General features: G+C 32.7%; 1 protein-coding gene across 1 annotated transcript in view; it reads left to right on the top strand.

Annotated features, from left to right (window-relative positions):
• LOC132733223 (autophagy-related protein 9A-like) overlaps positions 1–26525 on the top strand; it is a 37859-nt gene extending 11334 nt beyond the window's left edge. Inside the window, exons 7-22 of the mRNA XM_060719825.1 lie at positions 170–269; positions 1108–1157; positions 1571–1661; positions 2294–2393; positions 2789–2829; positions 3866–3928; positions 4523–4597; positions 4934–5043; positions 6181–6221; positions 8249–8383; positions 10261–10440; positions 11299–11382; positions 11621–11687; positions 14978–15081; positions 18202–18283; positions 21126–26525. Coding sequence (XP_060575808.1) covers positions 170–269; positions 1108–1157; positions 1571–1661; positions 2294–2393; positions 2789–2829; positions 3866–3928; positions 4523–4597; positions 4934–5043; positions 6181–6221; positions 8249–8383; positions 10261–10440; positions 11299–11382; positions 11621–11687; positions 14978–15081; positions 18202–18283; positions 21126–21580 — 1778 coding nt within the window. The 3' untranslated portion in view covers positions 21581–26525. The remainder of the gene's footprint in view (positions 1–169; positions 270–1107; positions 1158–1570; positions 1662–2293; positions 2394–2788; positions 2830–3865; positions 3929–4522; positions 4598–4933; positions 5044–6180; positions 6222–8248; positions 8384–10260; positions 10441–11298; positions 11383–11620; positions 11688–14977; positions 15082–18201; positions 18284–21125) is intronic.
• The last annotated feature ends 722 nt before the right edge of the window (positions 26526–27247 follow it).

The raw sequence follows: 27247 nt of genomic DNA, 5'->3' as shown, positions 1-27247 counted from the left end.
AAACAAATAAAAGCCCTTGGGTAAAAATTGGCCTGGGGGTGGGGGGGGGGGCCTATATACAGGTGAGCGACCTCAGGGCCATCATGGCCCTCTTGTTATGGAGTTCAGTTGCAAAAGCGGCACAGATATGTGATACAGTTATCTATTTGATTTTTTGTTATATTTTCAGATATATATCATCGTATATTAAGATTTAAGAATTATACATTAGCCATGGTGAACAAATCTGTGCTACCACTTAAAGTACATGTGCCTTTTGTTGGAGAATAGTAAGTTTTGTTGTTGACTAAAAAATAACTTGTAGTTTAGTTTATACAAATTTATTTAAGTTCAATTGTGTTGGAAGCTATAAGCTTATCGAAACACTCTCGAAACAGTTCCTGGAACCAACCAGTACTAAGCAATGAATGTAAAGTTTCTTGCTCAAGGAAACAACAGCTTGGCCCTGACAGGGTTTGAACCTGTGCGGTCAGCAATCCTTAGATAACTAGTCACTGTACATTTGTTATAATAACCACTATTACTCAGTTACTATTAGGACAAGGAGCTGAGGGTCTCGAATAGAAGTTTGTGGGTCATTAGATTTAAAAATCTGAACTTGAACACTGTACTCTAGTCAGACTAAATAAAAGAGGAGAGAAATACAAAGTGTCAAACTAACTGTCAATCTATTTTTGTTACTTAGGCAACCATAAAACTTCCAAAGTTTAATAACATACATTCAACTGATGTTGATTTTTTAAATTAATGTTTTGATCTTAAGAAATGTATTTCTCACCAAATAGATTCAACAGCATAATAAAAGTTGACATGATATATGGTTTAATCATGACTACAACTGAAACTTAATATTTTAATATGGGCCACAAAAATCTACATGTGTACTTTAATTTACTTACCCTCCTTACCTATTCCTCACATTTTTTCAATGAAGTTTTGAAATATTGTTATATATGACAGTGGTGAGGGTTAGTCCATTTGTATACATGTATATATAAACAGTTTTATGCCTGCTAAATATGAATTAAGATGTTATCAATGAAATTAATTTTTTGTACCTTGATATCTGTACATATTAATTTTTATGTTGTTTTATTCTGTTTTCAGTGTCTTTTTAAGTACTGGGCTCAAGTATAATATTGAATTTCTCCTCTTTTGTAAGTATATTATGTAAAGTTAATGTATATGAGATGATACTATTATTAAAATGTTTTATTTATAATTATAGTAACACTTATATCTTGCACATTCAATGAAGTTTTTTTTGTTGAGCAAGCTTGCAGATAAATGAGTATATTGGCATTTTGGTATATGCTGTAGCATTGCCATAGATTGAAAGATCCTCTAATAAGTTCGCACATATGACAGTCAGTCATCAGTGCTTATATTGAACGTCCAGAATTGTAGTTCAAAGCTCAAGGTTTTACCAAGAAGTCAAAAATGCATGAAATTTTGCTTGACTAGACGAAAACTATTGCCATTAGCACTCAAAGACATACACTAACCTTACACTAAACTTTATATAGAGAGGTTTAACATAACTTCATGCAGTGTATCAATGGTATTATAGGGGGTCCTTGGTCAGCATTTGAAAACAAATGGCATTTAAAAGAGGAATATAAAGATAAAAGCTTTGCAAAGAGAAAACAACTTGCTGAAACGTAAGTAAAATTTTTTAATTTCTAAGATTTTTTTTTTCATTTTTCAGTGAAAAGCCAAAACTTGGTAAAAAAATGTAACTTAAAATGCAGGACTTTTTTATTATTTTGAGAAGGCAATATTGGGGTTTTACTGATAGAATAGTGGTTAAGGTGTCTGTCTTGTAGGGATTAATCTGGACCAGTCTCACAAACATAATATGAGCCGCATCACAACAAAACCAACATAATGGGTTTGCGACCAGCATGGATCCAGACCAGCCTGTGCATCCGCTCAGTCTGATCAGGATCCATGCTGTTCGCTTACTTACCATATTACAAGTGAAGAAACTGATAGTGAACAGCATGTATCCTGATCAGACTGCGCAGTTGGGCAGGCTGGTCTGGATCCATGCTGGTTGCAAATTGCACTATGTTGGTTTTGTTGTGACACGGCTCATATTTCTTAATATTACACCTGTACTAGTTATTTCAAGGAAGCAGATTCAAAAGTGATTAATGTAAGTTGCAAGAGCTTGTTTAGCAATCAAGTTAAAATTAGAAGTTTCAACTTAGATAAAGACCCCTCATTAACAGCTGTATATGATTAACAGTAAAGGAGTTTTTACAACATATATATATATATTATATTTCAGGTTGTCTCAGCGTATTCTATGGTTAGGAATTGCCAATCTAGCATTATCTCCATTGATATTTCTCTGGCAGATACTTTATTCTTTCTTCAGATATGCTGAGGTTAGTTTGTACAAAAATTAATTCTGCATTTTTTCATATTCCCCGAAAACTTCTCTAACCAACAAAAAAATGTTGTTTTTTTTAAAGGTTTTTTTCTGATATTGTTATAACATTTATTTTACGTCTGTGTTGCTACAATTATTTTACAGAAAAAAATGTCCTGATACAAAAAGTCTAAAATTAGTCTTTTTACCTGAAATAGCTGTTTTAATCACTTAAAATTTTCAGATAAAGGAAAACTCACATTTTTTGTGACCATGAGCGGATAGTTTTACCAAACTTCCTGTAAAAGCAACCCAATTGGTCTAAACTATTACCTTGATGATCCTGTACTTGTTGACTTACTGTAATAATGGTTAAAACATTTTAAACATTCATTATCTTGTTTATTTCAGTTGGTAAAGAGGCAGCCAGCATTTTTGGGTTCTAGAAGATGGTATGTTGTCAGGTTTCTAACTCTGTAATAATCCAAATAATGTACAGACCTCTCACATGCTTTATATCACACAGTTAAAGATCCTGTAACTCCATTTTTATGGTTTTATATCATAAATATAATGGTCAAATAAAGATTTATCATTGTTGTATGTTCCAGAAAGCATTATTTGTAAAGATATTACCGAATTTACATTACATGCGAATTTACATTTCATGTAAATAAAGGTAGGCAATTAAACATTTATTTTTGATAAAGTCAGCCAAATTTTTTTAATAAGAAATGAATGCATTATAAAATCTTTGAACATAAGGGCTTCTTCACTGTGGTGGTGTTTAAATGTTTGAAAATGCCATCCTAGACAGTGATCCTTTTCATTCATTTAATCACTGAAAAATTAAAGTCATGCATTTTTCCTTAATTTTAACAAGCATTTCGGAAATTCCCAATTCCATGGGTATGGGTCATGTTCCCAAAATCCTGAAAAAACCCTGGTTGTTACATCCTTAATTACAACATACAGGAAACACCAGGTACCAACTTTCCATTAGTTAGCTGGATAATGGATATACTCACATGATTCATATGAAAGAGGCCCTAGTTTTTTTAACAGATTTTAAAAGTCCATAGCAGTTGAGAGCAAGTAATTTAAAGACGGTACCCCATTTATAATTACAAAATAGAGATGAATTGATTAAGAAGATTTTAGTAAAATACAGAATTTTGATCTGTTGTTGAAGTGTTATAGAAGTTCACTTGTATATGCTTACACTTTACTCATAGCTTGTAACTTTATGCTTGTTTATTTGAACAAAATGGATTAGTGTTATTTAGCCATTTGTCCTGTTCCATTTTTACAAGATTTATTTGTGATGTTTCAGTTTCATTAGAATAATATAGTTTATATCAATACTGATTGTTAAAACATAAGTTATTTAAGTCAATTGGTATTTTTTGTGTTTTCTTTGTCATTACTTCTGATACAGAAATGGATTTTGTAAAATTTCTATATGATAAATGTTTCCCATATTTTCAGGTCAAACTACGGTAGACAATATTTGAGACATTTTAATGAACTTGACCATGAATTCAATGCAAGGTAAGATTTACAAATTTAAAAATTTACATTCAGTCAATAGGAAAGGTATTTTATTGTTATCTGTCAAGGATAAAAGCTCATAAAGTCATTAGTTTAGAGTGAATGTCCAGCTATAATATTAAAATCAGTAAAATCAGCAGTTTCCTAATGTGCAAGAGATGTTAAATATTTTTTTTTGTAAGATTTTGTTAGCATTACGATCTTGATTAATTAGAGATTTTATTTGAGTAATGTTTTGATTTATTAAAGATTTTATCTATGTTATGATTTGATTTATTGGAGATTTCATTATATTAAGTTTTGATTAAAGGGAGGTTTCATTTGTATTAAGTTTTGATCAATTAGAGATTTTATCTATCTTATGATTTGATTTATTGGAGATTTCATTTGTATTAAGTTTTGATTAATTAGAGATTTTATTGCATAATGTTTTGATTAATTAAAGATTTTATCTATGTTATGATTTTATTTATTAGAGATTTCATTTGTATTAAGTTTTGATTAATTAGAGATTTTATTTACATTTACATTATGATTTCATTAATTGGAAATTTGTTAACATTTTGGTCTTTAATGTAGGGTTTTTTTTTTCAGGTTAAACCGGGGCTATAAAGCGGCTGACATGTATCTGAGTATATTTAGTTCACCATTGATGTCGATAATTGCTAAGTAAGTACATGTGTGTGTACATGCTCCTTCATTGTTTTAAGTAAAAAATGAATATAATAGGAAAGAAATTCTTAATTATTTCATCAGTTTTGAATATTATGATAATATGCCACTTGGGTCAGATATGGCTAATTAAATTTTATTTATTTGCATTAATGATAAAGCCATAAACAAATCTCACTCTTGTTCTTGTTAAATTTCAATTAAACTTTAACAGAATTATTATCGTTAGTTTCCAAGGACATTAATATATATTTGGTCATTAAATCATTTTTTGGGGTGTATAAACCTGGTTTTGTGAAAATTTCCTGTCATGTGTTGAAATATTTATTGTAGAAATGTGGCATTTTTTGCTGGTTCCGTGTTAGCTGTATTGGTTGTGTTAACTGTGATAGATGAAGATGTACTCAATGTAGAACATGTTCTAACCATTATGACCATTGCTGGTGAGTTTAATTTTAAAGGGACTCCACTAATTTTTTTTAACATGATAGGACGGAACATATTTTTTTTCGAAACTTTTGTACTACTGTATGAAGGTCTGAATCAATTACTCCTGTGCAAAATTTCAGACTATTTGCCCAAACCGCTTCCCAGGGATAATAATTTTTTTACGCAAATTGACACAAAAATGAAAAGCGTTGCGACACTTATCACTCAATTCTGCACAAAAATGCATTAAAACCAATTTTAAAATTTTGTACTGAGTATATTTACATATAATCTATTGCATAGTTTGTCATTTAAGGCACCAATTTGATTTATAAAAGAATTTCAAATTTCATTGTTTTAGGCTTTTAGACCTCAGTGCAGTTCCTTTAACAAAGATAAAAAAATTTTGTTTCATCTTAAAAATTACATTATATACATGAAATAGATATTTTTACATGATGTAAGTTTTTATCATATACCTGCAGATATTTTTCTACATTTTATATTTAATACCTGTATCACATGCACACATATAATCAAGAGTGAAAAAACTTATATTAACGTTGCTGGGGCTATATCAATTACTAGTACACTATGGTTGAATATGTAGATATAATATATAATAAAACAGCTGATATATGTGATTATCTTGATCTATTACTTGTATTTGGATCACAATGATTTTACTAGAACAGATCACATTTAGCATTTCCAAGCCACATGAAATCCTGTCAAGTCAAATACAAGTTCCAGACTAAGATACTCTTATAATATCCGTATTGCTTTATATACATGTATTGTGTCAAGTTTTAATCTTTATGGGGAGATAAATGCATCAGTAGTTTACGGTTTTAGTTATAAAGATTATTTAAATGTTATATGACAACAAACAATTGTAAATTTATATTTCAAATCCCGTCAGGGGCAAGTTGTTGAAAGAAACTTTACACTTATTTCTCAGTACTGGTTAGTCCCAGGTATTCAAAAGCGTATCTATAAGCTTATAGCTTCCTACACAATCAAACTAAAATAAATTCTGTATAAACCAAAGCAGAGCAAACATTTGTTATAACTACAGCTGTTTAAATAAAAAATAATGTTCCAGACTTTTGTCTATGATATACTGTTTATAATATTGATATTTTTTCCAGGTGTTATTGTGACATCATGTAAAGTGTTTATACCAGATGAGGTGAGTGATTTGTTAATTATAAGTCAAGAATTAAACTACTATTGTGTTGTAGTTGAATATACTATAGTTTTATGTTATATATAGGATGAGCAGATTATAAAAAAATTGGGGTTGATTAGTAGATTAGGAGGGAAGGAGTAGTGTTGCCTGGGGGTCGGGATCTCTTAATCTTCAATCCACCTGGATAGTTGATTCTTTTCTCTTTTACCCATTTTTTTTATTACTCTCAGGTCATTTAGCACACACGACAATTTGACATATATTGTTGTAAACTTAGACACAATTTCAGTTATAATTACTTTTTATTTGCTCTGATATATTTTGTGTGGCTTCACAACCTTTCTCTTAATGCACAAAACTGTATCCCTATATACATGAAGGCCTTTTATTGTACCAGACATTTGTTCAGAAGTCAGTTTGATAAATTGATGTATATCAAATCTTTTAACCACAAACAATATAAAAGTTATGAAAAATGCAATGCTATATGCAAATCAAAGGGAGTTTTATGAAAATTGTGGTAAAATTTGAAGCTGTTCTATTTTTAGTAGAATGGTTGCAGTTCAATTAGTGCCATGTTTTATTTAATTAAATGATTAATGAACCCAAAGTATTTTTGCTGAGGATGTATATGAATTAAAAGCATAAAATATTTTTTTCAGACAGTGACTATTAACAGTATTCAAATGGTGAAAAAATATGTTTGAATAAATATGGTCAAATAAAAATACAGTTTTAAAATCTATTGAATGTTTTTTGATCTGATTGTTACTAGTTATCATCACATACAGTCTTGTATAAAAATATTGGTTGAAAAAAACAAACATCAATTTAACTTTTTATCTAAATCAAAACAGTTTCATTGTTGTTTTATAAATGTTTAAATGTATGATATTAATATGACAGGGGAGGTAATTTCAAAAAGTTTACATAGAGGGGAGGTAACTTCAAAAAGTTGACATAGAGGGGAGGTTACTTCAAAAAGTTGACATAGAGAGGAGGTTACTTCAAAAAGTTTACATAGAGGGGAGGTAGCTTCAAAAAGTTTACATAGAGGGGAGGTAACTTCAAAAAGTTGACATAGAGGGGAGGTAACTTCAGAAAGTTTACATAGAGGGGAGGTAACTTCAAAAAGTTGACATAGAGGGGAGGTAACTTCAAAAAGTTTACATAGAGGGGAGGTAACTTCAAAAAGTTGACATAGAGAGGAGGTAACTTCAAAAAGTTTACATAGAGGGGAGGTAACTTCAAAAAGTTGACATAGAGGGAGGTAACTTCAAAAAGTTGACATAGAGGGGAGGTTACTTCAAAAAGTTGACATAGAGAGGAGGTTACTTCAAAAAGTTTACATAGAGGGGAGGTAGCTTCAAAAAGTTTACATAGAGGGGAGGTAACTTCAAAAAGTTGACATAGAGGGGAGGTAACTTCAAAAAGTTTACATAGAGGGGAGGTAACTTCAAAAAGTTTACATAGAGGGGAGGTAACTTCAAAAAGTTTACATAGAGGGGAGGTTACTTCAAAAAGTTGACATAGAGAGGAGGTTACTTCAAAAAGTTTACATAGAGAGGAGGTAACTTCAAAAAGTTGACATAGAGGGGAGGTAACTTCAATAAGTTGACATAGAGAGGAGGTTACTTCAAAAAGTTTACATAGAGGGGAGGTAACTTCAAAAAGTTTACATAGAGGGGAGGTAACTTCAAAAAAAAGTTGACATAGAGGGGAGGTAACTTCAAAAAGTTTACATAAAGAGGAGGTAACTTCAAAATGTTTACATAAAAGGGAGGTAGCTTCAAAAAGTTGACATAGAGGGGAGGTAACTTCAAAAAGTTTACATAGAACATTAACCAACATTATAATCCTGCTGTCTGATCATTGTCTACACTGTTTGCTATTCAGCCAAAATATATTCTGAAAATTACCCTAAAAGTTATAAATGATAAAGTCCATATTGAACGATGGTCAAGTCCATGTAAGATATTTATTATGATTATAGTTTGGAGAACTTAATGATATAATCATGTTTACAGCATGCTGTGTATTGTCCGGAAGTCTTATTAAGGAACGTGTTGGCGCAGATACATTACATGCCTGATCACTGGAGTGGAAATGCACATACATCTAAAGTTAGGGGAGAATTCTCCTTACTCTTCCAGTTTAAAGCAGTAAGTACTGAGTCTGTTCTCTAACTTTTCTTATATTTGGATGAAAAGGAAGAATACAAAGAAAACACACATCAACAATGGATAAATGTGAACAAAATTCTAATAGAGATCTACCGGTTTTGAACCTATCTGGTTCTTCATCAGGATAAAATTTACAAAAATTAAATTTATCTGAAGTATGAAAATTGTGTAAGATGGTAAGTCACATGATATATAAAAATAGTAACAAAATTAAAAAATTTCTAATATTTGTATGTGGAAATTTCGCATTTTCTTTCTCAGTTGATCTAAACTTTAAACTCTATAAAAACCTTTGAGTAGCAACATCTTACAACTTGCCCATAAGAACAAGTTTTTTTGCCAATTTTTTAAAGTTTTAAAAGTCCACTTGTTAATAAATATACCATATTTTCATTTGTCTTCCTACTCTATTATCGTATTTAAATTTCTGACTTATTGCACATATTTATACAGTATTGGAAGTTCAATAACTTCTTACTAAAAGAGAAGTAGATTTGGAAACGTTTAGAATGTTAATTACAATGGGATTCTTATTGTAAATGGTTTTACTTATTAATCAAGCTTAAAACTTTAAAGATATCTTGAGGTATATCAGTGCCAAAAATTAAAGGGTCGTCCATTTATCTGGGTTTGAGCATGTACCTTTTATTGAACATTAAGCTGTTTAATGATTGAGGACCACCCAGACAGCGCTGAAAATGCCTGATTTAGTTTTTTGTTCAGTGGTTGTCAACAATCAGTGGCTTTTTTTATCAACCATAAATGCATGTTTCTTCTATAATTAAGTTATAAGATTCATTTCAACAATCGAAAATGGTAATATTTTAATGTCTATTTCAAGGACATTGACATTAAAAATTTAGACGCCAAGAGCGCAATACCTGATTTCTTATGCTGGCTATATTCATTTGCTGGGTAAACAGTAGAATATCCAAAAATTAAGCATTTGCTGCTGAAATATTGTATATCATGTTAGATATAAAAAATTAAAACAACCAAGCTTTAATCTGGATTAAATCAACATCGTGTACATATCTGTTCGGACACATGGTACTGTAGTATGGACAATTTAGGTTATTTTGATACCCTCCTGGACAAGTGTTCACATAATCAGGAATAAATGAACTAATTTGTTAGTTAGCTGTATTGTGTCAAATTTTCTCTAGCTTTAAAATTATAAACACATCTGGAAATTTTTCAAATAGTGTCCAGTTGATGCTCCCCGACCAGTAGGTGTTTTTTGGTAAGATACTGAATAATTTTGTATATTTTGTATTGGGATTTTAACCCACAGTCATTAGGAGTAATAATTCAAATTGCCTTCAATAAACCTAATATAGTTTTAATTTAAGCTAATTGGAAATAATTTGAGTACATCGAGTAAACTAAAACTAGATGTGCTTATCTCCGGCATTTAAAGCATTGCTTTAAATTTAGTAGTGTTCATATTTGAATGACAACAATAACATTGTATATAGGCAGTGCCTTTATTTTCATAATTTGTGGTGTCAAAACCTTGTCTTTACCTTCTTAAAATGATTTTATAATTGCTAGATGTTGCCATTTTATAATATACATTGTACTTTCAATATAATAGTAGTTTCATTACAGTCTCTAAGTTCACTATTTCCTATTTCGCTTGTTTTTTTTCTTTACGTTTTTTCTTAAATTTATGATTTAAACTTTTTATAATTAGAGTCTATAAGACCTGTTACCAGAAGGTTGAAAAATAAAAACTGAAGGATAATTGAAGATCAGAAATATATTTCATATAACTACTATGATAATTGTTCATGTTTTCTGTTCATGAGATCCTTACTTCACACATGTGTATAAATGCTATATATATTGTTTAGATATACCTACTAGAGGAATTACTTAGTCCACTCATCACTCCGCTTTTGTTGATATTCAAATTCCGAGGAAAAGCTGGTGACTTTGTGGAGTTCTTCCATAACTTTACAGTAGATGTTGTTGGGGTGGGTGATGTGTGCTCCTTTGCTCAAATGGACATTAGAAAACATGGTAATCCACAGGTATGTATCAGCTTGAATAAGTAATTAAATGAGCCGCATCACGACAAATCCAACATAGTGTGTTTGCGACCAGCATGGATCCAGACCAGCCTGAGCATCTGCGCAGTCTGATCAGGATCCATGCTGTTCGCTATCAGTTTCTCTACTTGTAATAGAGTTGGAAAGCGAACAGCATGGATCCTGATCAGACTGTGCGGATGCGCAGGCTGGTCTGAATCCATGCTGGTCACAAACACACTATGTTGGTTTTGTCATGGCGCGGCTCAAATTACAAGTTAACCTAAATCTTCTGCTAGAACCAAAAGTGATAAGGCTTTACTACCAGTATAGAGCCATGCCAATCTACATATCAATACAGTCTGACCAGGCTTTATACTGTTGTTAGTTCTATTTTGTTAATGAATTCCCTTAAACTTTGAATGTTTTATTTTGATTTTAAAGCATGGCAAATTCTTTACAGAAATTAAACAGGTGAAGGGTTAAAGTTTTGGCTTGACTATCATGATACTCTTTATCTAATTAATTGCATTTGAATTATTCAGAATTGGCATTGGCCTTTCAAAGTTTCATACTTGAAGTATTATAGTACTGTTTGTTTGAAACTTCAATTTTTCAATTATGTTTTTATTAACTATATACATGTATACTGCTTCTTAAATCTGTTTTATTAATTGAATTTTATTTTTTATCAAAGGAAGGAAATATAGATATATTATTATAAAGAATTCTAACAGGCTATTATTGTTATATGGTCATATAAACAGATGTTTGCTGTTTTTACAAGCATATTCACTGGGCCATATAAACTGACAAAATCTGTATCTATAGTAACAATTTTCTAACAATTGTATATAATAGTGGACAAATGGGGAGGAGTCACAGGCCAGTCAGAAAGAACAAGGAGAAGATGGTAAAACAGAAATGTCACTCATGCATTTCCATGTAAGTACATAAAAGTCACTGTGACATTTTCTTTTCATTTGAGTAATTTTCTTCCCAGTTTTAAATGCTTTGTAATAAATATATTTAAATTCAGTTTCATGATATATTTGCAATATAATTTGGCATTTAATGCATACTTTTTTCCCTAAATGTTTTTTCTCTATGGTAAAGTCCAAGGAGCTTTTGTAAGATCTCTTTTGTTACTTTATTCTCATATATACATATTTTTGTTTTATAGTTAACCAACCCTGAATGGAAGCCTCCAGAAAATTGCAGCATGTTCCTACATAATGTCAAAGATCACAGTAAGTCACTAACAGAATATATCTGATGTTGTTTAAGGATATAAAGCTATATCTGACAAAATGTTTAAAAAAAGATACATTGTGTATTCAATAATTTTTTTTTGTTTTTGCTTTTTTAGCTCACCTGTCACAAAGTGACAGGGTGAGCTTTTGTGATCGCTTTTCGTCCGGCGTCCGTCTGTCCGTCGTCCGTCTGTAAACTTTTACTTTAAATGACATCTCCTCATAAACCACTAAGCCAATTTCATTCAAACTTCACAGGAATGTTCCTTTGGTGGTCACCTTTAAAAAGTGTTCAAAGAATTTAATTCCATGCAGAACTCTGGTTGCCATGGCAACTGAAAGAAAAAAACTTTAAATACCTTCTTTTAAAAAACCATAAGAGCTAGAGCTTAGATATTTGGCATGAAACCTCTTCTAGTGGGTGTCTACCAAGTTTGTTCAAATAAAAGCCCTGGGGTCAAAATTGGCCCCGCCCCGGGGGTCATTGATTTTCCCTATATACATATAGTAAAAACTTAAAAAATCTTCTTTTAAAGAACCCAAAGAGCTAGAGCTTAGATATTTAGCATGAAACATGTTCTAATGGGTGTCTACCAAGTTTGTGCATATAAAAGCCCTTGGGTCAAAATTGGCCTCGCCCGGGGGGGGGGGGGGGTCATTGATTTTCCCTATATGCATATAGTAAAAAACTTAAAAAATCTTCTTTTAAAGAACTCAAAGAGCTATGGCTAAGATATTGAGCATCAAACATGTTCTAATAGGTGTCTACCAAGTTTGTTCAAATAAAAGCCCTGGGGTCAAAATTGGCCCCGCCCCAGGGGGACATTGATTTCCCTACATGCATATAGTAAAAACTTAAAAAATCATCTTTTAAAGAACCAAAGGAGTTAGAGCTAAGATATTTAGCTTGAAACATGTTCTAATAAGTGGATACCAAGTTTGTTCAAATAAAAGCCCTGGGGTTAAAATTGGCCCCGCCCCGGGGGGGGGGGGTCATTGATTTTCCCTACATGCATATAGTAAAAACTTAAAAAATCTTCCTTTAAAGAACTCAAAGAGCTATGGATAAGATATTTAGCATCAAACATGTTTTAATAGGTGTCTACCAAGTTTGTTAAAATAAAAGCCCTGGGGTCAAAATTGGCACCGCCCCGGGGGTCATTGATTTTCCTTATATGTGTATAGCAAAAACTTAAAAATTCTTCTTTGAAAAAACCCAAATAGCTTGAGTTAAGATATAAGGCATGAAACATCTTTTAGTGAGTGTCTACCAAGTTTGTTCAAATAAAAGCCCTAGGGTCAAAATTGGCCCCGCCCCAGGGGTCATTGATATTAACTATATGTGTATAGTAAAAACTTTTAAACTTTTAAAAAGCCCAATGAGCTAGAGCTTAGATGTTTAGCATGAAACATCTTCTTATGGGTGTCTACCAAGTTTGTGCAAATAAAAGCCCTTGGGTTAAATTGGCCCTTCAACGTTGGGGTGGGTGGGGGTTTGGGGGGCCTATATACAGGTGAGCAACCTCAGGGCCATCATGGCCCTCTTGTTTAATCTTTTTGTCAATTATATAACGAGTTGTAACATACCTGTTTTATAATATACATGAATTTTGTATGTGAACAGAATAAAATGTTCCGGAATTTTTTTTATGGATTTTACCATTTAACTGTAATTTATAGCATGTAGGATATATGTATTTTGGATGTATTATTTCCAGAATTTAAATTATAGTTTTGTCAACTACAGGCAACAGATATATATCTTTATACTCTTTTAAACTTTATTATTTATAATTCACTGATCAATTTTATATTTTAGAATATTTCTAAAGTCTTTTCCTTTGATTATTTTTCTTTTAAAAACAAATCTGTAATTATGAAAATAGGTTTAAAGCATGATTTTATGATACTAATGAAGAATCTTTAATTTTTATATGCCCGAAATGGCATATTATGTTATACCCCCTGGTGTCCGTCTGTCTGTCTGTCTGAGCCAACATTTGATTATTATGAGCTTCATTCTGTAGTTAAATAAAGAACATAAACTCATAAAATTCAAATTAAGAGCTATTTTTTTGTTTTTATGAGCTTATTGTGCTTATGGACGTTGGTCCAGGTGGTGTTTATGAGCTCATTTGCCTCATAAACATCAAATTTTGGTACGGACGTCCGTCCGTCCGTTAGCAATTTGGTTTCCGGAGCATAACTTAAGTTCCATTTGGCCCACAATGTTCAAACTTCATAGGATGATTGTCCATATTGGGTAGAAGACCCCTATTGATTTTGGGGTCAAAAGGTCAAGGTCACTATAACCTTATAACTGAAAACAGTTTCCGGAGCATAACTTAAGTTCCATTCGACAATGATCAAACTTCATGGGATGATTGTCCATATAAGGTAGAAGACCCCTATTGATTTTGGGGTCACAAGGTCAAAGGTCAAGGTCGCTATTACCTTGATACTTAAAACAGTTTCTGGAGCATAACTTAAGTTCCAATTGACCCACAGTGATCAAACTTAATAGGATGATTGTCCATATTGGGAAGAAGACCCCTATTGATTTTGGGGTCACAAGGTCAAAGGTCAAGGTCACTATTACATTGATACTGGAAACAGTTTCCGGAGCATAACTTAAGTTCCATTCGGCCCACAGTGTTCAAACTTCATAGGACGATTGTCCATATTAGGTAGAAGACCCCTATTGATTTTGGGGTCAAAAAGTCAAGGGTCAAGGTCACTATATCCTATAAACTGAAAACAGTTTCTGGAGCATAACTAAATTCCATTTGGCCCACAATATTCAAACTTCATAGGATGATTGTCCATATTGGGCAGAAGACCCCTATTGATTTGGGGTCACTAGGTCAAAGGTCAAGGTCACAATTACCTTAAAACCAAAAATAGTTTCCGGGGCATAACGTAAGTTCCAATTGGCCAACAATATTCAAACTTCTTAGGATGATTGTCCATATTAGGTAGAAGACCCCTATTGATTTTGGGGTCAAAAGGTCAAAGGTTAAGGTCATTATTAATAACTTAAATATTAATCAACTTACAGCTGTAAAATTTTATAGGATGAACAGCTAATTCCCATGTCTTATAAATGCTTCATCCTTATTAAAAAAAAACAACACTTTCGGGCATATAATGCTCTGCCTAGCGGTGCTCTTGTTTAAACAAATAGATCCCTATAATACATTTGTTTACCACAATATGGTGTTGAATTATCTGTTAAAAATTTCATGATATAATATACAAAAATTGATGGTAAGGTGATATTATTACAGTCCAGCGAGATGTGGTAGCTATGAGTTCAATGCAACAGGACCTGATGGGAGGAGGGGCCTTCCAGAGTATGATACCAAGCGGTGCAACCGGTATTGGTCTTGGGGTAATGTAAACAACTTATTTAACTTGGTGTATTTTACTAGCGACTTCCGTAAAATATTGAATAATTTGATGTAGAAATTAGTCATCAACATTATATAATTAACATATAGGTTTGTGGTAGTAGTAGAAATTTCATCCTGTGGAAAACTAAACAGCTTGGATAACCGTATTTTTACAAGGGGTGATATTTTTACTTTCTAGTTTCTTTCACAATGTTTTATGCTTCCTATTACCCTATACAAATACTATGATGATCTAAAATTGTCAACTTAATCAAAATGTAACGAAATTGAACCAAGAGTAACAATAACTGAACTATCCTTACCTTGCAAGTTGTATGTGTAATTTAGAAAAAAATTTTTTGAGCAAATGATGATATCCACCAATCATAAAACATACAATAAGCTGTGTTTCATTTGGAAAGCAAAACACAAACCCATCTATACGTTTATGATCTGTGAAATTTGATCCTATCCAGAATATTCTTCATCACCTTAAAGGTGACACCTTTTATACTCTCCATCATTAACATAATTTTTGACACTATTTAATTACAATAACCTACATTGGAATAGAGTTTAAGATCTCTCTACCACATGTTTCATGTTTCACTTATTCAATTTGTGAAATAATCTTTTGTTGCTTGCTTTATTTGTCTGCTTGTTCCATTTTGACACATATTCCACTGCAATAATTCCTGATAATAATGAATGTTTTCTTTATGACTGTTCAGCCTAAAAATTATTAAGTTGCAAAAAACACTCCTGGTTGCAAATTACTAAATTCTCTTTTGTAGTCACCCTGGTGATGATTCTTTGTAGTGAACTATGAAAAATGAGAGGCTGAATTAACATAAAAATTAGGGCCATTTATTATTTCAGAAAATAAACCACATGACCTGATTTTTATACCCCCGCACAACAAAGTTGTAAGGGGGGTATACTGGAATCAGCTTGTCTGTCCCGCTGTCCGTCGGTTTTTTCTTGTCCGCCCAATAACTTAAGATTCCTTTGACCCTTAGTCTTCATATTTGGCATGGAGGTTAGTCATGATTAGTAGATGACCCCTATTGATTTTGAGGTCACTAGGTCAAAGGTCAAGGTCACAGGGGCCTTGACTTCAAAAAGCTTGTCCGCCAATAACTTAAGATTCCTTTGACCTACAGTCTTCATATTTGGCATGGAGTTAGTCATGATTAGTAGATGACCCCTATTGATTTTGAGGTCACCAGGTTAAAGGTCAAGGTTGCAGGGGCCTTGACTTCAAAAAGCTTGTCCGCCCAATAACTTAAGATTCCTTTGACCTACAGTCGACATATTTGGCATGGAGGTTAGTCATGATTAGTAGATGACCCCTATTGATTTTGAGGTCATCAGGTCAAAAGTCAAGGTCACAGGGGCCTTGACTTCAAAAAGCTTGTCCTCCCAATAACTTGAGATTCCTTTGACCTACAGTCGTCATATTTGGCAGTGAGGTTAGTCATGTTTAGTAGATGACCCCCATTGATTTTGAGGTCACCAGGTCAAAGGTCAAGGTCACAGGGGCCTTGACTTCAAAAAGCTTGTCCGCCCAATAACTTAAGATTCCTTTGACCTACAGTCTTCATATTTGGCATTGAGGTTAGTCATGATTAGTAGATGACCCCCATTGATTTTGAGGTTACCAGGTCAAAGGTCAAGGCCACAGGGGCCTTGACTTCAAAAAGCTTGTCCGCCAAATAACTTAAGATTCCTTTGACCCACAGTCTTCATATTTGGCATGGAGGTTAGTCATGATTAGTAGATTACCCCTATTGACTTTGAGGTCACCAGGTCAAAGGTCAAGGTCACAGGGGCCTTGACTTCAAAAAGCTTGTCCGCCCATTAACTTAAGATTCCTTTGACCCACAGTCTTCATATTTGGCATGGAGGTTAGTCATGATTAGTAGATGACCCCTATTGACTTTGAGGTCACCAGGTCAAAGGTCAAGGTCACAGGGACCTTGACTTCAAAAAGCTTGTCCGCCCTATAACTTAAGATTCCTTTGACCCACAGTCTTCATGTTTGGCATGGAGGTTAGTCATGATTAGTAGATGACCCCTATTGATTTTGAGGTCATCAGGTCAAAGGTCAAGGTCACAGGGACTTTGACTTCAAAAAGTTTGTCTGCCCAATAACTTAAGATTCCTTTGACCCACAGTCTTCATATTTGGCATGGATGTTGATCATGACTATAAGGTGACCCCTATTGATTTTGAGGTCACTGGGTCAAAGGTCAAGGTCACAGGGACCTTGACCAAAAAAAAACTTTTCTTCTCAATTGCTTAAGAATGTCCTGTCCGCAATGTATTGATTTTGACATTTTCACATTTGAAGCATGTAGAATACATTACTTAGCAATGCACTGGCTTTGCTCAGATTTGGCAGGGAGGTTGTCCTTGAGCTCTAAATGGCCACTGTTGATTCTGACAAAGTGGTATGCGGGGGTATTCACGCCATGATAGTGGCAGTTCTAGTTACTGTTAAAAATTCTATTTCCCATGTAATAGTAGTAGTACAAACCTAGTCATATGTTCCACTTGCATTAACAGTTATAGAAAGCTTTTTAAGTTTCCTACACAATTCGCAAAATTTATTTTTATGTATTTTAATATGTAAATGAAAAGATTACAAATAAAATATTGTTTAAACTAACAGTAAGAATAACACCTGTTGGCTCATGAGAAATTAATATTAAAAACAAGTGAGGGGTAATAATAAAGAATGAAAGTGGTGCACTCTAGACTAAAATAATACTGAAAGGAGCATGAAAGACAATATGCTACATGTATATATTCTTAACAAAACCACACATCATTTTAAAGAAAAGTTCCAAATTATTAACTATGACATAGAGAAGTTTTGTCTTGCCCATGGATTTCAAATTCATGGGTAATAGTTATTCCCTTGGTGTGATTTTGTGCAAATGGGGCACCTGAGGTCTTAATCCACCAATTAAGATTGAAACTTGCCATATGGTCTTTTCAATGTTGACAGTAAAACAAACATTTATGAGTATTGTTTAGATACCCTGGCAAATCAGGACATTTTGAATATTGAAATGACGAACAGGTAATATCTGGTCTTTATTTTATATTTTCAGTATGCTAGTCTAGTTTCCAGTATAACAGGTCAAAGTGCAATGTTGTCACCCTCGGTGAATATGTCAGCTCCTTTTACATCAGGTATGTTACTTCACATACTACAATACGTAGTTGTATCTTCTGATATATGATTGCTTTATCATTATGGGGTATACTACATACAGTTGACTCTCGGTTACTAGAAATCAAAGGGACTGGGCATTTTACTTCGAGAGAAACGGAATTCGAGTAACGTGGATCTGCCGCCATTACGTTGAATTTCGTACATGTATATACATGTGCATGATTGAATGTGCAAAGAAGTAAGTTTGTTATTGTTGATAGTGGCGATGCTGCAATATTTAACCGTTGAAATGACGGTAATTCACTTACAACTACAAATTATAAATTATTCAAAATTTAATACATGTATATAAATAGTGAAACATAAGCACAAACATTCGTAGCAATCACATAAATGCAAGTTTGTCAGCATTCATCAGTAAAGCACATTTTTTTTATAAGCACTCATGACAATTCATCACAATAAATTGAAATTGATCATCGGACGAAAACGAAAGTAGCAACTATCGTGAACCGGAAGAACGTATTAATGTATGCAATATGATGGAACATTAATTATACAAATGTCATTTACATTCATAACACATCAATACATAGGCTTTTATTTGACTAACACCTGTCAGACTGGCACAAGTCAATTAATTCCTGAAACTGATTTAAGCCACTTTTACGACATGTTAATAATACATGATGACCAACAATTAAAATAACTATGAAACGTGTGAATCACGAGTGTCAACATCTCACCTTGACCTTTGAGCTATTTCACACTTTGACTAATTTGGATGAAAATATGTTGGACTTCAATTGACGGGACCAAATTTTCTTTTCGACTAAACAGGAGTCTCGTTAAGTCAAAATTTGACCTAAGCGGAGTTAAAATACAAAGATAAAGAAGCAAAAAGTGCATGATTATATAGTAATTTTTCAGAGTAAGTATATATGTGATCACATGTTTACTTACTCTGAAAAATTATTATATTGTAATATAAATGACCTATTGTGTTATTGACACATGCTAGTGATACATTTTACCAAGTGTGATATGTTGTAAACAAACTTGAAGACAAACTTACAACATACAATCAGTTTATTGGATATCAGAATCAGCACAGTTTAATTAAGTAATGCATGATGGCTGATGAAAACTTTATACAAATTCTCAAAGGAAGATGAAATGATAGGGAAAACATATCAAAATTATGACAGTATTGTGTAGAAGATGATGTTCATACATGTGTATGTAGTGAACTGCTTTTGTGATTTTTTGGTTCAAATACAAAATACATTTGTAGATTAATTAGTGTGGTGAACAAAATGTTTAGCAACCAGTTATAAATGAACATTAGCACCATTAAGAACCAGTGCCACTGTACATTTTGACACCACAAACTGCTTGTCAATATTTGCCTTTAAATGGAGATACATGATTTTTGTGAATAATTTAAATCAGCAAAATCACAATTATTTACGCATTGCAAAATTGACCGCTTACACAGTATTCATTGTCAAAATCACAATTATTTACGCATTGCAAAATTGACCGCTTACACAGTATTCATTGTTAAAATCACAATTATTTACGCATTGCAAAATTGACCGCTTACACAGTATTCATTTACGGTTTATTTTGAATTGGTCATTTGTCCTGAATTGAGATTTTATTGAACAATTGCATCTTTTTTATCCCCCGCCGAAAAGGCGGCGGGGGATATAGTAATAGTCTCCGTCCTTCCATCCCTCATTTTTTGTCCGGAGCATATCTCTAAATGTATTTGAGTTATCAACTTGAAACTTAATAGGTGGATAGACCTCATTGAGGAGGAGTGCAGTGCACAAGAATGATAACTCTACCATGCATAATTTTTGAGTTATTGCCCTTTGTTATTTTTCAAAATTGATTTTTGTCCAGAGCATAACTCAAAAAGCCTATGAGATATCAACATGAAACTTCATAGGTGCATAGATCTCACTCAGGAGGTGTGCAGTGCACAAGAATGATAACTCTACCTTTCATAATTTTTGAGTTATTGCCCTTTGTTATTTTTCATACTTAATTTTTCACCCGCGTGGAGCATAACTCGAAAGTGTTTGACATGTCAACATGAAATGTCATAGGTGGATGGATATTATTGTGGAGGAATGCTGTGCACAAGAATGATAACTCTTCCCTATACAATTTTTGAGTTATTCCTCTTTGTTCTTTTTCATAATATTTTGTCCGGAGCTTATCTCAAAAAGTGTTTGAGGTATCAACTTGAAACTTCATAGCTGGATGGATCTCATTGAGGAGGAGTGCAGTGCACAAGAACGATAACTCTACCCTGCATAATTGTTTAGTTATTGCCCTTTGTTATTTTTCAAAATTAATTTTTGTCCAGAGCATAACTCAAAAGGCCTTTGAGATATCATTATGAAACTTCATAGGTGCATAGATCTAACTCAGGAGGTTTGCAGTGCACAAGAATGATAACTCTACCTTTTATAATTTTTGAGTTATTGCCCTTTGTTATTTTTCATACTTAATTTTTCAATTCAATTTTTTTCTTAAAAGTATTTGAGGTATCAACTTGAAACTTCATAGGTGGATAGATTTTACTGAGGAGGGATGCAGCACAGAAGAATGATAACCTACCCTGCATTATTTTTCAGTAATTGCCCTTTGTTATTTTCAGCCATCAGTATTTACATAGGTTTTAAATCTGTAATCACTATAGCCATCAGTTTTCATTACCAAAAGACCTCTTAAAATTGAATTATTCTGCTCTACTACATATACATTCTTCCAATGAGCAAACACATTCGGCAGGGTATGGCCATGTTGACATGGCTCTTGTTTATATTATGTTTTATTTTTCAGGCATAACACCTAAGTTGAGAGGAGCTGTGTCACAGTCTGAGGGACCACTGTCAGGGTCAGGAGGGGGTTTAGGTTCAAGTTTTCACAGTCCAAGTGTTTCCATGACAGGACCACCTACACTTCAACCTATTTCACAACCCCACTCACTTATACAACCACCATCTTCCCTAATTCAACCAACATCTACATCTCAAAGACATTATGATGAGGGCCAGATAGAACTCATGTCTACAGATATGAGTTTTAGTGCTTTATACATGCATGATCTTAGAACCAGAAGAGCTAGAGGATATTATGAGAATCTAGATGATATCCGTGCAAGATCACTGTGGCAACGTCATGACACGCCTCAAGCCACTCCCTCATCAGGGGGAACAACTCCCATGCCAAATATAGAAGAGCAACCCATGGAGGAAGACAATGGAACAAAAGAAGGGGAGAATAACTTTGTATGATACATTGTACTTCTGAAAGGATCTTAGTAAATCGAACTTGGCCAGTTTTGTTTCCATTAAAATTTGTGGTTTGACAATTTATTAAAGTCATAATTGAACACATATTGTAGTGCAGAAAAAAAAATTGATTTTGCTTAAGTGTCTTCAGTCAAGTTTGATCAAAATAAACTATATGTACAATCAGACTTGAATGTGGAGATTAGTTATAGAATCATATGTGTCATAAATGAATGTTAACGGGTGCCGATGGATATTTTATAAATCTAATCATATTGAACAGGGAAAAGTGAACAATATTTAACACAAGATTGTTAGAACCTTTGTCAGGAGGTGGACTTTATAACACAGTGTTATTTTAACAGAATAATAACTTGTGTTATATTGTTTATTTAGGTATGAAAGTAAAAGAATACCACTGCACTTACGGAATGTGTACATGCATCATTATGTGTGAACATTGCTGTTGGTATACATAGACAAAAATGAGTAATTTACCATTTGAAATACCAGTATAAAACTGCTGTGATTAAACATTGTGAGACAAATGTTGATGTCTAAATGTTGATGGTTAAATGTCAATGGCTAAATGTTGATGGCTAAATGTTGACAGCTAAATTTTGATGGCTAAATGTTGATAGCTAAATGTTGGTTAGCTAAATATTATTGGCTAATTGTCAATGGCTAAATGTTATTGGCTAAATATCAATGTCTAAATGTTGATGGCTAAAGGTTGATGGCTAAATATTGTTGTAAAATGTTGGCAGATAAGATGAGAGGGAGAATATAGGCATATTGAATTGTTTGGCTTTCACACCTTTGTTAGGTGTCCACAGACATCCTGGAATGTTGTGTGTGTGTGTTTTTAGCTCACCTGTCACAAAGTGACAGGGTGAGCTTTTGTGATCGCTTTTCGTCCGGCGTCCGTCCGGCGTCCGTAAACTTTTACTTTAAATGACATCTCCTCATAAACCATTAGGCCAATTTCATCCAAACTTCACAGGAATGTTCCTTTGGTGGTCAACTTTAAAAATTGTTCAAAGAATTTAATTCCATGCAGAACTCTGGTTGCCATGGCAACCGAAAGAAAAAAACTTTAAATATCTTCTTTTAAAAAACCCTAAGAGCTAGAGCTTAGATATTTGGCATGAAACATCTTCTAGTGAGTGTCTACCAGGTTTGTTCAAATAAAAGCCCTGGGGTCAAAATTGGCCCCGCCCCAGGGGGTCATTGATTTTCCCTATATGCATATAGTAAAAACTTAAAAAATCTTCTTTTAAAGAACTCAAAGAGCTAGAGCTAAGATATTTAGCATCAAACATGTTCTAATAGGTGTCTACCAAGTTTGTTCAAATAAAAGCCCTGGGGTCAAAATTGGCCCCGCCCTGGGGGTCATTGATTTTCCTTATATGTGTATAGCAAAAACTTAAAAAATCTTCTTTGAAAAAACCCAAATAGCTAGAGTTTAGATATTAAGCATGAAACATCTTCTAGTAAGTGTCTACAAAGTTTGTTTAAATAAAAGCCCTGGGGTCAAAACTGGCCCCGCCCCAGGGGTGTCATTGTTTTTAACTATATGTGTATAGTAAAAACTTAAAATCTTCTTTGAAAAAACCCAAACAGCTAGAGTTTAGATATTAAGCATGAAACATCTTCTAGTTAGTGTCTACAAAGTTTGTTCAAATAAAAGCCCTGGGGTCAAAACTGGCCCCGCCCCAGGGGTGTCATTGTTTTTAACTATATGTGTATAGTAAAAACTTAAAATCTTCTTTGAAAAAACCCAAACAGCTAGAGTTTAGATATTAAGCATGAAACATCTTCTAGTTAGTGTCTACAAAGTTTGTTCAAATAAAAGCCCTGGGGTCAAAACTGGCCCCGCCCCAGGGGTCTCATTGTTTTTAACTATATGTGTATAGTAAAAACTTAAAAAATCTTCTTTTAAAAAGCCCAATGAGCTAGAGCTTAGATGTTTAGCATGAAACATCTGCTTATGGGTGTGTGGGGAGGGGGGCTATATACAGGTGAGCGACCTCAGGGCCATCATGGCCCTCTTGTTTTATATAAAGTTAGTATTAACTTTGCAATGTTTAAATATTTTTTGTCATTTTAGGAAACATTGTCTTGAAATTAGTAGTGCTCAAACCTTTAATCCCACATATGGGTGACAAGCTCTGGCATTTAAATACAAATATTTTAATTATTTAAACAGAGCTTGAAAATAGATGTGTTTATCATTAAATAATAGTTTCTTTACTAAACTTGTTATTAAAAAAATTGTAATTCATGACAAATAATTCTATTTTGATATTCATTTGTATCTTATAGATGCAATAATTAAGAAATGTTAATTGTTAAATTTGAAGGTCGCATTGATTATTTCATTATGTTGGTTTTAAAAAAAATGCACGTTTATATTGATGCATGCAATGGTGAGTGTGTATATCTTGGCTAAAAGTAAATATATAATCATATGGTATGGTGATTTTTTTTTGTATAAGTGAACTTACCAAAATAATTTGGATTTGAAAAGATGATTTTGTTCATAAAATGTGACAGATTCCATATCTCTGTTAATTGTTGATTTTAATCATAATATTTTCATCTAGAGATTTTCACTGTTGATATATAGGGTATACTTAAAATGGGCAGTTGAGAATAAAAAACTCTTATATATACATGTGGTGAAGATCTTTTTCCTGTAAGCTTCACATTCTTTAATTAACAGACTGAACAGTTGAGAACATTATTACTGTACAGAATATATTCACAGATTAAGGAAAGGAATGTTAACATACCATGCTAGCTTGTTGAACATTAGTGGTTCTACTCCAGGTGTCTTCGTGTGCTTGAAATGATATATGTAGAGGCACTAGTAAAGCTGGAAAGTTGCCATATGACCTTTACATTGTTGCTGCAACCAAGGGGAAAAAAGTGTTAGCTTAATTTACTTTATTTGTTAACAATATATTCAATATTTTATCTATTATTTAAGCTCACTTTACTGGAACTAAAAGAGACCAACCTTTTATGTATCAGTATGGGGCCAGTCTGTGCAGTGTGACCAGACTCTTTATACTGTTGACACATTGATATCCCTATATTTTATAATGGACAGTTCCTAAAATGGAAGCTGGACAAGTCCATTTTAGAATTTTAGCGGGTTAAGCCGTTTTGGTTAAAACATAAAACATGTATTTCCATTGCAAATATTGCATGTGAATTGGAGGTTTGCTTCTTCAACAACAACAAAACGTGTCACACATAAATGAAGACTTTGACAATAATCTATTTTACTCATTTTATCAGAGCATAGAATATAATACCTGATGATTATTCACCTGTTTGTTTTTGCTTGTGTGATGTTAACATGTATTCTTTCATACAGCTATTATAGTAGTAGAATATTTATTATGTTTTGCTTCATTCAAGTGTAAAACTCGTTATCATATATTAGTTTCAAATGTATACCTTTGGGAGATGATCTTATGATTTGTTATAATCATTGGAAATTTGTGTTTGAAAAGACAGATAATACAAGGTTATTAATTGGTTGAACTGATTTTACTGATTTGCGCCAAATTTAATGTGGAAGAATGCTTTTTCATTAAATACCACACTGAAACAGTGTTTTATTTTTTTCATCTTTTTTTATTAAGTGTTTTACTACTAAGTATTATTTATATTTATAACTAATTGTTATAACAGGTACTGAGTAATATTAGAAATTAAACTTAACACATGAAACGTTTTACAGTTTAATATGATACCTTACTTTCATTACTTATCAATATACATCAGTTTTAATAATACTCTTATAAAACTTTCTATTTTATCTTTAAATATAACCACAGAAACTTATTTTATTAACATGTCCAAAATATATCACTTTAATTTTAATCGGAAGTAATTTCAAGAAGATCTTGCAAACGATAAACCTACAGAATTTCTAACTTGTATGCTAAATCATCTAAGCTAATATATTAATAAAAGGCGGGAAAATAATCAAGAAAATCATACAAAGCATGAGGCGGGAAAATATAAAGTAGTTTAAAATGTATTAACACATTTCTAAGGAGTTTTCTTATTACTTAAACAAAGTCAGGAGCATACTCAAATGACAAATGTTTCAATTTAACTTTACTATAATAGCTTATGATAAAAAAAATCACAAAATTTGCGACAGTCTAGCTTTCGATTTGAATTTTGTGACACTGCGGGTAGGTATAAGTGTACCGTCTTAGTAGCGAAACATTTGTAATAATAACTAATAAAGGGAAAGTTTTTTCATAAGCAGGGAATACAACAATAGATGCCAAAAAAAGGTTTTGAAAATAATCTTTGAAGTTTTGCCAATATTTTCTTATATACTTTTTTGTCTGTAACAAATTAATTTTTCATAAATTCAAGGAATAAAGTACATGAATATATGAATTGATAATGTTATTGACATATTGTCTATGTTTTATTGACCTATTTTGAAGCTTTGGGTTTCATTGTTGAATATTTTGTTTAAATTTTCAAATCTTCCATTCTTGATATCAGAAGCATGATATCTTTCATGTCATTTGGTTGAAACATTAGTCACATGGCAACTGTACAGTAATTTTGTGATGTGTTAATTAAAACAAGATCAGAATTAGAGTGTTTCATTTAGAGATAGGTAGCTTATATTACAGGGTCATATGTATTGTCAAAACACAGGTTTAACTATCAAAACACAGGTTTAACCGTATTATCCATTAGGAAGTGTTGTCAAAACACAGGTTTAACTGTATCATTCATTATGATGTGTTGTTAATTTGTCAATGTTGTGTATCTTTTTTATATAGAAACTTGTGTTAGTGTTGAATTCTTTTTCAATAGTTGTAAATATGTACAGTTGTTAAAACAGTGTACAATGTTATGATCCATTGCCATTTTATTAAATTATAACTAATTTATTTAAAAACTCATGTTCTTCTTCTTTTTTGCTCACTATACGAAGTGTATGGAGAGCTGTCCTACTCACCCCGGCATTGATGACAACATCAGCGTCACGATTTCAGATTTAAGTTTTGATGCAGTAAAATATTTTTATGCCCCAGCCATACAATGGCAGGGGCATATAGTGTTACCCTGTTCCATCATTCCGTCATCATCAGTTTCCGTTTATTATTTTGGTAACAGTTGCTCACATTCAACTCAAATTTGACATATGGATAAGTCAGGTCATGTTCAGAGGAGGTCATGGTTTGATGATATTTGGCGCAGTTTAATGCTCCTTTAACTTTGAAAAAAAGAGATAATTATTTAGTTTCCGTTCATTATCTCCCAAACGGTTGTACACATTCAGCTCAAATTTAACAAATGAATATGCTTTAGGAATGTGCAGGTCAAATTCGAATTTATTCATGGTTCGATGATTGTTGACAGAGTTATGCCCCTTAACTTTGAAAAAATAAGAAAGTTTCAGTTTCCTTTCATTTTCTCCCAAACAGTTTAACACATTGAACCCAAATTTAAAAAAATGGATTTGTCATAGGAATGTGCAGGTCAAGTGAGTAATCCCTCTTGGACTTTAAAAAATAAGAAATTTTTAGTTTCCATTCATTATCTCCCATACAGCTGTACAAGTTCAACTCAAATTTGACACATGAATACGTCAAAGGAATGCGCAGATCATGGTAAAAT

Source organism: Ruditapes philippinarum, unplaced genomic scaffold (assembly GCF_026571515.1).
Source record: "Ruditapes philippinarum isolate M1 unplaced genomic scaffold, ASM2657151v2 ctg6881_1_1_1_1, whole genome shotgun sequence".
NCBI classification, from domain to species: Eukaryota; Metazoa; Mollusca; class Bivalvia; order Venerida; family Veneridae; genus Ruditapes; species Ruditapes philippinarum.
The sequence above is the reverse complement of the archived record's forward strand: the minus strand, read 5'-3'. Positions and strand labels throughout refer to the sequence as shown.